Raw genomic sequence first — 12,548 nt, 5'->3', positions numbered from 1 at the left:
AGCTTCCAGGGAAATAGCTACCAGCCCTAGGACCTTACCAAGGAGTGAGTTTCATCATTTTCCTGCAAATTAAAATGCCCAGTAGCTCTAGTGATGGTCTGGCGCTTGGAGGGACCAGGACATCTTCCAGCCCTTGTTTGAGGGCATCTCAAGCAAGGAACTGCCCGCCTGCTGAGATCCATCTGTTATGTAAATGAAGAAAGCACTAGAAGCAATCACGTGAGCCTAACACTCCTGGAGAATTCTGTGATGGCTTGAGAAGGCAAAGCACATTAACCTGTGGACGGCGGCAGGAGAGTGTAGTGAGGTCTTCTCACCGCAGATGCTGCCAACTGCAAACCGCCAGCGCAGTTGCATCCCACGTAAGGGAACAATTGCATTCGAAAGTGGCTTGCTCAGCCTGTTAGCACAGCTCCATCGGACAGAGGGTGAACCTGCGATTAGGTCAGAGTGTACACAGCGCAAGGGCAACCCGGAGGGGGCTTCTGAGCCAGAGCTGCTGGGGGAGCTCCAACCCTTAACATCCTGTAGATCACTGAGGTAGCCATTCCACAGACCTTTGGTCTTTCTCTCAGATTAGGACTCCTACAGGGATCCCAGATTCTCTTTATTTCACATCTATTTTACCTCACATCCACCTCTAGCATACGCCGGGTGGTCTGTTAGGCATGGGTCATACCATAGTGAGAAACAGTGCCCATCTTCAGGGAAGGGGCCTTTTGGGAAATTGAGGCAGGGCCATGCTGGGGCAGCAGCTGTGGATGGACAGTAAAGACAGGAGGCAGGGACTTCTGTCTTGCAGACAGAGAAATCAGGGCTGAAAAATGACTCCCAAGGACCACTGGACATCTATGGATAAAATATTTCTAGAAGCAACAGTTAAAATATATGTAGTAACTTCAAAACATCCCCAAGCGTCTTAGAATGTTTTTGTATCTATATGAAGTTTTATGACAGCGAGGGTTAAATAATAAACAGTTAACTTATCATAATAAAAAAAATTCTGAATGTATAGATTTTGAGACAAGAAATACTGGACAGAAATATAGACACTCCGGACTTACTGTGGATTACACCGTAAGCCCACTGGAAGTTGAAAATATGCTAAAAGTATGTATCATACACCAGCCTACCAACCATCCTATCTTCATAACCCAGCAAGCTCCGGGCCCAAATGCCATTGCTTAGGATCTTGAGAGGGCAGGGAAGCAGCTTGTCACTAGCCTTGGGGAAGATCAAACTTCAAAGGATTTCTACCAGATGTTTAGGTTATGGCTGTTTAGTTATCCTAAGGTTGAAAAGTGTGCATCAAGGACCACTTGGAGCAGAATTGCTCACAAATAGCTGCTGTTTCTATGTAGTGAGGTTTGGCCATGCCCATCCTGCCTCCTTGGTGAGGACAGAGCACCAGTTTCTGCTATGCTAGCCCCACTCACCAGCCTGCTGGCTCTATCCAGCCACTATGAGTACCGTTTTTCTCTGTACCTATTTTCTTTTCTGTACTACAAGCTAAAGGGCAATCCATCACTCCATGTCATTCCCAGGAGCACCGAGAAGCTCCAGTCTGGATGTGATTAAACAACAAATTTTTGTGAACTACTCACTATAAGGAAGAATCACAAGTCAGTCCACACAATGGGTTTTAGTGTCTTCAGAAAGTTCTGCAGTGGAACTTACCATGGAGGATCAAAACCAGCTTCTGCCAGAGTAGCCTCCCCAAGATCCATTTCGTACATACAAATGAGCCCTAGGATGCTTTATTAATCTTGGCTTGTTTTCCTTTTCCTAATTATTGAATGCATGCCTTTGAGGAAAAAGCTTAATTCTCAGATACTCTGTCAGCAAGGTGGATTCTTATTTAATCCTAAAGTTCTTGAGAATGAAGTAATGTGACTGGGGACTTCTCCTAGTGCGGAATTCAAGACACTGATAGTTGTTCCAGTACTGTGCCGTGAATGGAGTGTCCGGCTAGTGAAAGACTCATTTTCATCCCCAAAGCCTTGGGACCTGTGTGTCTGGCTGCATCCCATCTGTCAGCTTCTGTCACTCGGAAAAGTTAATCAGTTTTTTTTTTTGAGGGGTGTGCCATCCATTCAAGAAGAATCCTTTGATAGACCCCATTTCCTTTTCCAAACAGCCCTTGATGCTAACTAGTGCATAGAATGCCGTTCAGTGCAGGACTGACTTCCACCCAGCCTCATCTGTCCCCTCATTACAAAGAATATAAAACCAGAATTTTCATATTCCATATATATATATATATATATATATGTATATTAATGCTCCAAACTTCATACTGTCAAGAAACACGGGCACCAGATGACCCTGCCCTTTTCACAGGTTAGGAAATGGAGGTCACCTGCTAAGCAGAGGGGTCTCAGATAGTGGAAGGAAGGGTTGCAAAGACTAAGCCCATCTGCCCCTGGCATTTCCTTCTGTTGGGTATCACATAAAGCCAGGGAGTGAGTCCTTGCGAAGGTGTCTCGGGCAGAGTCACATCTGCAGCCACAAGGTGGGAGTTCTTTACAGCGTAGCGTGTGTCCACGCAATTCAGCATCAATGACAGTCCTCACAGCCATCTCCTGAGCTTACTAAGTAGATGAGTCAGGTTTGACATTTTCGAAATGCTAGTGAGATCTGTCCTCTTTTCTGAGTAAAAAAAAAAAAAAAAAAAAAAAAACTCAGTTTGCTTTAGCTAGGACTCCCTTGACTTCTTTAATCTTTCCCAATGTATCTGCCGGCCAGAACAGCATGCAAACTCTCAAGGTTAGGAGAACAGAGAGATGCTGATCTCTCCAACAGTTCAAATGTGCTTCCTGACTCGAGATTTGTGGCTATTTGACTCTGCTGTTTAGCCTTCCAAATGTCCTTGATCCAAAAAAGACAGGATGGCCACTTGAAAATACAGCAAGAAAAAAAACACTTTTCCAATGGCCTTGTCTCGCTGCATGCTACTCAAGTTGGAGCAGCTGAAGTCTTTTTCTGAATTTATGGGCTCCCATTTAGATGACGGTCAAATTGCTGTAATTTGAGACCCATTTAACGTGTCTGACACCGGCAGCAGATTCAATGGTCAAATAAGCTGAAGGTTCCTTCTGTTTTATGCACAGCTTTTTGCTCTGTCTGTCTTGCCTGGTTTTGAACAAGGCTCAAAGACAAGTGGCTCTGGAATTGCAGAGTTCAAACCTCATGGAACACTTGCTTTCCATGGGATCTTGTTAAAGACCTTTATCTCCTTGGGGCTGATGTGCTTCTCCTCTAACGTAGGGGTAGAAACTGACACTTGGGGCTCCCTGGGGCAGGATTTATAGTTTACACTGGGAGTTAAACATGCTGCAAGGCAAACATAACTAATTCAAAATCAGAAATGCTCTCAAGAGTCAGGCACATGGTGCACACCTGTGATCCCAGCACTCGGGGAGGCTGAGGTAGGTGGATCTCTGAGTTTGAGGACAGCCTAGTCTACAAAGCCAGTCCAGGACAGGCAGGGCTACACAGAGAGACCATATCTGGAAAAGCCAAAAGTGAGAGGGGAAGGGGGGAGGAAAGGAGGGAGGGAGGGGGGAAGACAGAGATATCCTCTGAAATTTAAGGACAACCTGATGCTCAAAGTTTCCTATTTTGGAGCATTTAATAATTTAGGATTTTGCTTTATGGTCATTGACTAGTAAAGTCTATGCAAATATCCCCAAAACCAAAGAGCTCAAAATTCTAAATACTCTCATTCCAAGTATTTTTGATAAAGGATCCTCAAACTAAAGATTAAACACCACCATCCCTTGCCCAATACTGCTGCCAAAAACATCTACTGTTACTAGTAAACACTTATGAATCATCTATTGTATACCCCTGGCTGCTTTATTATACACTGTGAAACCTATGGCTGTCATTCAGGATCTGTGCTTATAAGAAAAGTTTTATTTTCCTCTCTCACACAAGAGATATGGTCATGAGAAAGGCATGCTTTAATAAGGGCATCATTTCGGTTTGGGTAGGCTGGGTTTGTGGCCGTGACACAAATCACAAGCTGGAAGGACAAGACTGTCTAGAGACTAACAAAACGTTCCTAAAATGTAGTGTTGTCTTGAAAGAGCAAGTGTCTTCGGGACTAAGGGAAGAGGGACCATTCCTCAAAGAATGACGAACCACTGAGCCTCAGCAGCACATGGTTTAAAATTATGGCAACGGGTTCCTCCATTTGCAAGGGGGCCTTGCAGTGGAGATTCTGATTAGCAAAACTAAGTCTTTCAATTTCTAGTTCAATTCCTAATACCACCAAATTAAAACAAAGAACCCAAGCCCCCCCCATCTATTGTATAAATAAGAGAATTTTCCTGTGAGAAATTGAAGGTTCTTGGCATAGAATCCTGATGCAGCTTCAGCCACCATCTTGTCAGCAGCTTCTTGAAAGATCCTGTCAGGAGCCATTTGGCTAAACCAGTCCAGGATACTTGATAATGCAATAACAATGGGATAACCAGCACTTACGGCTTTGAGATGATGAGCTCTGGGGCAGTTTAGTATACCATGTATCATAAAGGAAGCAGAAAATGTTCCTAATGGTAACTAACTTGTCTTTTGTAGGATCCTGGATGTGTCTGAAGTCTGAGAGGCAGATGTCCAACACACTCTCTGTGTTAAGAAGGTAACATTTATCCTCTCAACAATCCACTCCACTTAACCATCTAACCATGGAGAAGGTGTTTATTATACAGAGGCGTGATAGTGGGGTGAGCAGGGTGGCTGAGGGGAGACTCCCATTTAGAATGTTTGGAGACCAGACTTCAGGTGACATGGCAAAAGCCTGACCTAGACAACAGCCCAATGACGGATATGAAGAAAATGTAAGATTTGGTGGTTTTGAGAAGACAAAAAAAATCAGTTTGTTTTCAGGATCATCGAATGCAAGCGGCTTAGAGTCAGGAGTGCATGCCTACATGAAACTTCCAGGAGCTAGAAGGCCCGCTTTGTAGAGAACTTCTCAATTGGAAAATGAGTCTCTTAGAATTCCATATCAAGCCACCAAAACAGTCTTTTGTAGACACTTTTATAGAAATGAGCTCTCACCTTTCACAAGAACAGAAAGCTTCACATTATCCATTATACAAATGAGGCCAGGAGATGACTGATTTTGGGGGATGAGAGGTAGACAGTGGAGGTTGCAAGCATAGTCTGCAACTAAAGTAGCAGAAGTAATGGCATATACTTGGCCAGGAAATGGTTATCTCCTCAAACATGGGAAAATAACAATTATTTTCAATATTTTAATAGCTCCAAAAATTGATAAGTAAATGCCAAGGCATCTAGGCCTTAAAAAGTCACATTTCTATATAACTGGTGAGCAAACAAACCTTTTTTGTTTGCTTAGAAGTTCCTTATTCTATTAATTTGAATATGTATCACTACCATCTAAAGGGGCATTCAAAAAAAAGTTTGTTTGTTTGTTTTTTTTTCCCGAGAAAGCAGGGTGCTAGTTGCACGGAACTTCCGTGAGAGAACCAGGGAGAATTCAAAACCAGAAGGAAGAGTCAAACAACCAAATTTGCCTTTCAGGAGAAAAATATTTACCAATAAAATAAGTTTGACAATCATTATTGTTTTTGAAAATTACATTTTTATAAAGCTTCCTTATATATTTACATATTTAGTATAATCTTAACCTTTGAAGACGTTTTCCCTCAAATAACTTGATTCAATAAATACTCATTGAATACAATGTTCAAGTAATAGGAGAAAGGACACAGCCCTTAGCTGTGAAAGTCTAAGTCCTTTGAGGCAGAAGCTGTTGACAATGGTAGCCCTGTATCTGCCTCCTGGAAAGATGAGTGAGTGAGTGGTTGGGTAAATAGATGGCCACACAGAGTGGTACTGGCGTTCGGCCTGAACAAATGAAAACGGGCTAGCCATTTCAAAGGCATGCCTCTGCATCAAGGAGCCCAATATTTCAACTGAGGAGTCTTCTGGAAAATGGGAAAAATCCTGATGTTTAAGGAAAGGAAAAAAAAAGGGGTGAACTAAGTGAAGAGGTGTAGCATATTTTGGGGACCTTGTAGTAACTATTTTAGCGAACGCACACTGATACAACTACTGTGAAGAACAGTGCTGCTCAGAATCATGGAGATGGGTGAGAGTGATTTAATGAAATAGTGTTTCTTGAATGCTATAAAAATATATGCTCCTGACTCACAGCCCAAAGTGAACTTTTTATGAAGAGAAAAAGTAAAGAACAAAGAAAGCACCACAGGTAGAGCCTACACCAGAGCTATTTATTAGCATAACTTTTCTTCTTAGATTCCAGAACAACTGAAGTATGTACAAAGTCTTACAGCATTCACACCATTTCAAGGTTCCTGGGAGTTGATGAAGACCAAGGTGGTTCTGCTGAGAACCTGTGGGTTGCCACAGCAGCGAGGCAGACCACCATCAGGTGCCCTCTGCTTCCACTGCCAGCACTCTGGTAGTTGGCTCACAGCTCCTGAAATTACTCAGAGGGCAGGTTACTGGGGAAGAGGCAACAGGAGACAACAGGGTGGAGAGCTACAGTGTTTCTACAGTGTTCTAGAGCTGTAACAAGTACCCACAGCCCGAGAGAAGAGCTGCTCAGATGTGGATCTGCTACCACAGGGACAAGCTGTGGGCTGGGAGGCGATGCTGACACGGCTGGTGTGCTTACTTCCCCTCAGATAGTGCAAACCTGCAGAAGCCCAACTCATCTGCCCAGAATGGGACAACTACGGAGGGAGCAAGGGGGAGAAACAACATGAGTTAGTAGTTCTTGGCCAAAAGCACAAAACAAACAAAATCCTACAAAGTAACCTTAAAAAAAAAAGCATTCAGCATCAGCTTTAATCGGCTTTACAGTGGCACTTCCTGTCAGGTTAATACTAGATGTTTCTGATTTATCCCCCTAGAACAGCATCAACAGTCTCCCTACCCTCCTCTCAATATTGAACCTTCTACTTGGCTCATCCCAGGGGTTTCTCTGATTGTCTTTCCTGGGCTCAGGACTACAAAAGCACCAACATGTACACTGACTTGGACACAGGGCAGCGCTGCTGCCCCTCGAAGCGCCACTAAGAGGCAGGAGAAGGCTAACCTGTGAAGCCCAAGGCCAGGCCCACCACTCCACTCCACTCCACTCCACGTAAGCCCCAGCCTGGCTCTGTATCTGTCAGCCCTTCTACACCTGGCAGGAAGTCCCGTATCTTTCCCCAGTGTTACCAGTCTCCCATGTAGGCAAAGGGGCTTTTGTTCCACAAAGATTCTGCTCTCAACTTAAAAGCCAGTTGGTAAAATTTTTAATTAAGACACAATAGCGCGGGGTATAAAAACACAAAAACCACATAAATATTGAAGAAATCAAAAACCAAATTTTTTTCTTTTTTTCCATAAACAGTTTTGCTTAAGAGCAAAGCTCTAGTCAGATTCTGGCCGGAGACTTTTTTTGGCAGATGAGTGTTCAGCAAGGCTCTGCAGAGACGTGAGAGGGAAGCCAGGCCAGTTGCCATGTTGACAGGCATGCAACTTGAGAACATTGCACAACAAAGCGACACAAAGAGTGGAGAAGCTCACAACACTTCAAGGAGACCTCACAACCTTCACAACTGTGTATGCACAGACAGACCCGCCCCGCCCTCCTTTCCGCCGCTGTGCCTCTTACACGTGGGACACCTTCTGTGACTCTCTGGCTTGCTTGATGCTATAAAGCCACTTGATGATTCTAGCATTCCTTTCGATGGCAGAAATGCCATATGGCACCCGGTCATTGGCACTGTCATCATTTCTAAGGTCACTGTTACTGTCCTGAGACTGTTCACAGTCTGAGCTGATCATGCTTGCGCTGCGGAAGTTGAGGGATATGATGTCAGAATTAGCCCTTGCGAAGTTCTCCATGCCAAGGTTTTCCAGCTCTTCGGGGTCCAGTCCGCAGTAGTTGAAGAACCTCTCCACGTCGGCATCTACGCGGAAATACCTGTCACTCAAGTCTGACTTGGACCGCTGAAGGGAAGGTCTCCGGCTGACCCCACAGGCTGGTTCTACCTGGTCAGCCTCGGGGGACTTCACGGCAGCCACCTTGGGCTTGGGAGGCAGGGGCGGAGCGGAACTGCTGCAGGGGATGGCTTTAAGGGGCTTCACACTGGTCACTTTGCGGATGTCCGAGGAGCTGTGGGAGACGTGCAGGAAGGACTCCGGGGACTGCTCCAGCAGCCTCCTGCTCACGTGGGAGCTGCTCTCCTGTGGGCTGCCCCGGCCAGGGGTAGGGTACACCTTCAGCGACTCAGCGAAGGAATGCCGGTGCAGGTCGGTGGCATCCCTGTGAGGGGGCCAGTTTCGGGAGCTGTGCTTGTGGCCAGAGCCGGAGCTGGAGCCCTCGGAGCTGTTGATGATGTTCTTGAGGATCTCGAGCTTGAGGGTCTCGCGCTGCACGCCGCTCTCCGTCTTGGCGTGGTTGCCAAACACTTTGAGAGTGGGGCTGCCCAGCGCGCGCTTGGCTCCTGGGCACACGGGGGGCTTGGCCAGCACAGCCGGCTTCACCGGCTCCTGCTTGGCATTGATCACCTCCTGGCTCTTGACGTACTTGGCCTTGTCAGCCTCCAGCCGCTCCACCGCACTGAGTCTCTTGGGGTTGGGCTCAGCCTGCCTGCGGAAGTAGTCGGGTCCTTTGTTCAGGATGCGCAGCGGCACCGCCGACGTGAAGGTGCCCGCGGGGCTGACCGGCTTCACCATGCTACCTGTCTGTAGCGTCTCCGTGGGCATGGTGGGCGGTCTTTCCCCGGCAGCCGTGGTGGATGCTCTTCTGGGCGCCTCTGGCCGGCCTGAACAGACACATGTACACGAAGCACAAAGGGCAGACGAAGGATCCTGGGAGCAGTGTCAGCCGCGGCTGCGCCTCATCTCACAGCTCATTAACTGCTGCTGTGGCTTCGGGTGCACTTTTCTCCCCTTCCAGGCGGCCCCTTCACAAAAAGGCCACAAGCCACAAGTTCTCTTTAATAGGCTTGGCTGCCTCCTTTCTTCTCCCTGAAGGCTGTGGGAGTCTCCTTCAGGTCTTTGTGCTCAACTGCAGGCAGAGCTGAAACACAAAACAACCAACCGCGGGTTAGGAGGGGCGGGTGACATCACGGCTCTAGCAACAGAGGAACCCCCCGCGGTGCTCCCACCTCCGTGGCACCCCAGCCCGCTGAGCGAATCCCCGAAGGTCAGCGAAGCCCGCAACTGGCAATTCCCAGTTAACTGAGCGAGGAGGGTAACTGGGACCTCTCCCGAAGCCTGCGCCGCCTCGGGGCAGCAGCCAGATGTGGGCGTTTGCCAGAAAGAAAGGGGCTGAGGCTTCCCACGGAACTCTTGCAGCTGCCTCTCTATTGGTGAGAACCGCCTCCTAAACACGCCTGGCTGGCATCACTTAGAATGAGACCCAGGAAATACTCGTGAATGGAGAACGGAGGGTTCAGCCAAGCCCCGTTCCGTTCTGCAGCTCATTAAAAGCTAGGGAGCTAGGGGCTTCCTAAGACCTCCATCTGCTTTAGCAGCAACGTGGGCGATTTGGGCGGCTGCATCCCTCTTTGCAGCGAAGTAAAACTTGTTACCGCTCACGACCAAGCTGTCAGTAAAACTGGAAACAACCATTTCTGTAATGATTCAAAAACTGGAAAGGTGGTGAGAAGTGGGAATGGCAAGACCCAAAACGGAAAATGGAAACAGGTTGTATTTCTTACAAGCTTTTTGTTTTGTTTTGTTTTGTTTTTTTTGACTTTCAGCAAGCAGTATGTTTCAAAGCACTGCCCTAGAAACCAATAAATGCATGTGAAGTTTCTCTCATTAAAATTTACTTTTTTAGTTAAAAATAACTATTATAGAAATAAATACTTGGAGAGGAACCACATCAGTGGATAAGTTAATTATAAAATGCTCCATCATTTCTCGTACTTGACAAGTGTGAAAAAGAAACATCGTTTCCCTTTGCTAGGAGGGGAGCGTACTTACCAACTATCAGCATTCCAAAGCCGCCAGAGAATGACCTCATCAGCATTTTCGTTATAATTACGAATATTAAGAAAGTGACACATCCAACACGTCGAGTTACAAACGTGCATAATATATAAGGTGATATTACTGTAAGTTTTTTTTTTTCTCTCATGTGAGGTATTGAAGGCAGAGAGGAAATAACTGGTATTTCTCTTGACAATCTTCTCAAACACTTCATCTCTAGATAAAATCCATCCTATTTTATTGGAGCCAATTTTGGTAATCTGCAAAGGGATTTGTTTTAATAAAAACGCATTCCTATGCAATATTTGAGAAAACCCAAGGCGATGACTACATAATGATTTCCTTTAATTGTGCAGTTCTATTTTGATGCCTCAATTTGTTTAAAAAATAAAACAAAAGACAATAGCCCACCTCCTCACATGAATATTAAATGAGATTCTTTCTTTGAATGCAAATTTGAGTGAAACTGCTGAAGGAGCCCCAATCCCTTGAGTGTTCATTTTGGCTAATCTGCTACTGACGGTCCATTTCACTGGGCAGGAGACAGGGGCTGTCTTAGAGAAAAGGCAGCATCTTAAACCGGTTTACTGAGTGGACTACGTAGCAACCAGCAAGCCTGGGCTGGGAGGCGACCTCCCTGATCACAGGTAGGGTATGGGAGAGAGGGATGTGCCCAGACAGCCTGCCAGAGGAAGATGCCACTGTGGGCCTTAGAAGTACTTTTCTCTGTGACCTCCTTTTCTCTAACTTTCACCCCTCAGCCACAGAAGCCAGAGCCCACTCCCCCTTCTACAAGCAGGGGCTAGAACCCACAACCCACTTTCCCTGAAGTCGTCATAAAATCTCAAAAGCCTAACACCTCTAGAGAGCTTTCTGAACACGAGTTGGCCACAATAAAATTCTCTGATCTACCCTGCTTGACTACAGGTCTTAAGACCTGATTTCAGAAAGGGTGGCCTTGCTGGACTTCCACCAATCTGTTGCCATTAAGACACACCCCTTTAGTTCAATCATACTTTTTAATGGACCCTCATTATAAAAACAGATGGTTCACCTTGATCTTTGATTTTTTAATCTGAAGTCTCTAACATAATGTAAACTTATGATTAAATAGTTTCCTTAATTTTTTTTTTATCACCTGTGACTTTACATAATGAACACAAAAGGAGTCTTCTCTATGGTACCATTACCACTGATTATCTTTAAAGCTTTCAAAACGCCTCTATGTTGGGGAAAATGTCAGAAGGGTAGGTAGAGTGAAGAGTGGGCCTTAGATCTATGCCTAAGGATCAAAGTAGCCCTCCACGGCACCCAAAGATGGCCCAGAGGGCAGCAGCCAAGTGCCCACTTATGGGCATGAATTAGTCGGACAAAATTCCTATAATCCATTCCTGATGTAAAACCACGTGGCTCAAGGACCAAGACAAGGACTCATTTTTAATTTTAAAATGGGAGTGTAGGATACTGACAGCTGCCTTAACTTCCCATGCCACCTGTCTGCGCTGCTCTTAGGGGAAATTTTCTCTGCGTAAAGAGATGTGGCGATGAGGTAACACCCACTGGCACCAACACTCTGGCTGGCCTGTGCTGTTTTTTTGCTATCATCTCTTCTAGTTTTACTCTGTTATGATCAAAGGCACAAAATGTTATCACCATGCCCAGCTCTCCTGGGTGCCCAACTGCCTGCGAAGGCAGGCTTTGGTCTTCTCTGAAACTCTAAATAAACATCATTACTCTGAACTCACCAGACTGGGGAATACCACTGCATCTTCTAGGTGCCTTTCCTAGAAAAATCGGTGTTCTTTTCCTATTACTTTCTTTACTCCTTAGACTGGGACCCTTGGGAAGGCTCCTCGAGCTTCCTAGAAACTGCTAGACATTTGTAAAGCCAACATGAGAAGATTATGTTAAAAATAGAGATAATTTGTAACCACTTCATACTTCTTTTTCTTTCCATTTCCACCTCTTCCCTTTCTTCTTGGCCATTCCTGGTTTCTGTATTACTTTTTAAATAGTAACGGAAGAAAACCCAAATAATCAAATGGTCTTGTGGAAGGACTCCAAGCAAAGGGAAAAGCTACAGAAACGCTTGGTATCCTATAATAGGATAACAGGCATAGTTGATGTCTGTTACCTGTGCTCGCCAACAGCTGGAAGTAATGTGGTGGTTTAGGCTGCTCTCCCTTAATCCCCAGCATCTGCTCTGATATTTCACATGGGAACTGTTGTTAGGGACACAGCTGTACAGGCCTGGAGAGACACTCTGAACTTGACAGTATAGACCAGGCAATCCAGCAGGTACCCTGGAGCTGCATCTCAAGGTCATGGACAGAGTAACCATAGTCCTTCAGGGAACATTGGCGCACAAGACCCTGACATCTGGCACATGGTCCCTGGTGTGGCTGTGGATTAATCACAGCAGTGAGGCCAACTGCTGGGCTGGGACTGGGGAACTATATGCTTTTTTTTAGGGAAAGGAAAATTTCATCTCAGTAATAAAAGTAACTACATAGTCTTTTTTTTTTTTTTTTTTTTTTTTTTTTTTTTTTTTTTTTTTT

At 45.6% G+C, this 12,548-nt stretch overlaps 1 protein-coding gene across 6 annotated transcripts in view; it reads right to left on the bottom strand.

Annotated features, from left to right (window-relative positions):
• Window positions 1-6,252: 6,252 nt before the first annotated feature.
• The window catches only part of Fam110b (family with sequence similarity 110 member B), a 137,372-nt gene continuing 131,076 nt past the window's right edge, over window positions 6,253-12,548 (bottom strand). For 5 of the 6 annotated variants that reach the window (XM_055603591.1, XM_055603590.1, XM_055603595.1 and 2 more), the window contains one exon: window positions 6,253-9,073. In XM_055603591.1, coding sequence (XP_055459566.1) covers window positions 7,657-8,757 — 1,101 coding nt within the window. In that variant the 5' untranslated portion in view covers window positions 8,758-9,073 and the 3' untranslated portion in view covers window positions 6,253-7,656. Of the gene's footprint in view, window positions 9,074-9,161; window positions 9,184-12,548 lie in introns of those variants that run through there. The other variant, XM_055603596.1, reaches the window with a different exon arrangement.

This window comes from Psammomys obesus, unplaced genomic scaffold (assembly GCF_907164565.1).
Source record: "Psammomys obesus unplaced genomic scaffold, mPsaObe1.curated_primary_1811, whole genome shotgun sequence".
In the NCBI taxonomy this organism is placed as follows: Eukaryota; Metazoa; Chordata; class Mammalia; order Rodentia; family Muridae; genus Psammomys; species Psammomys obesus.
The sequence above is the reverse complement of the archived record's forward strand: the minus strand, read 5'-3'. Positions and strand labels throughout refer to the sequence as shown.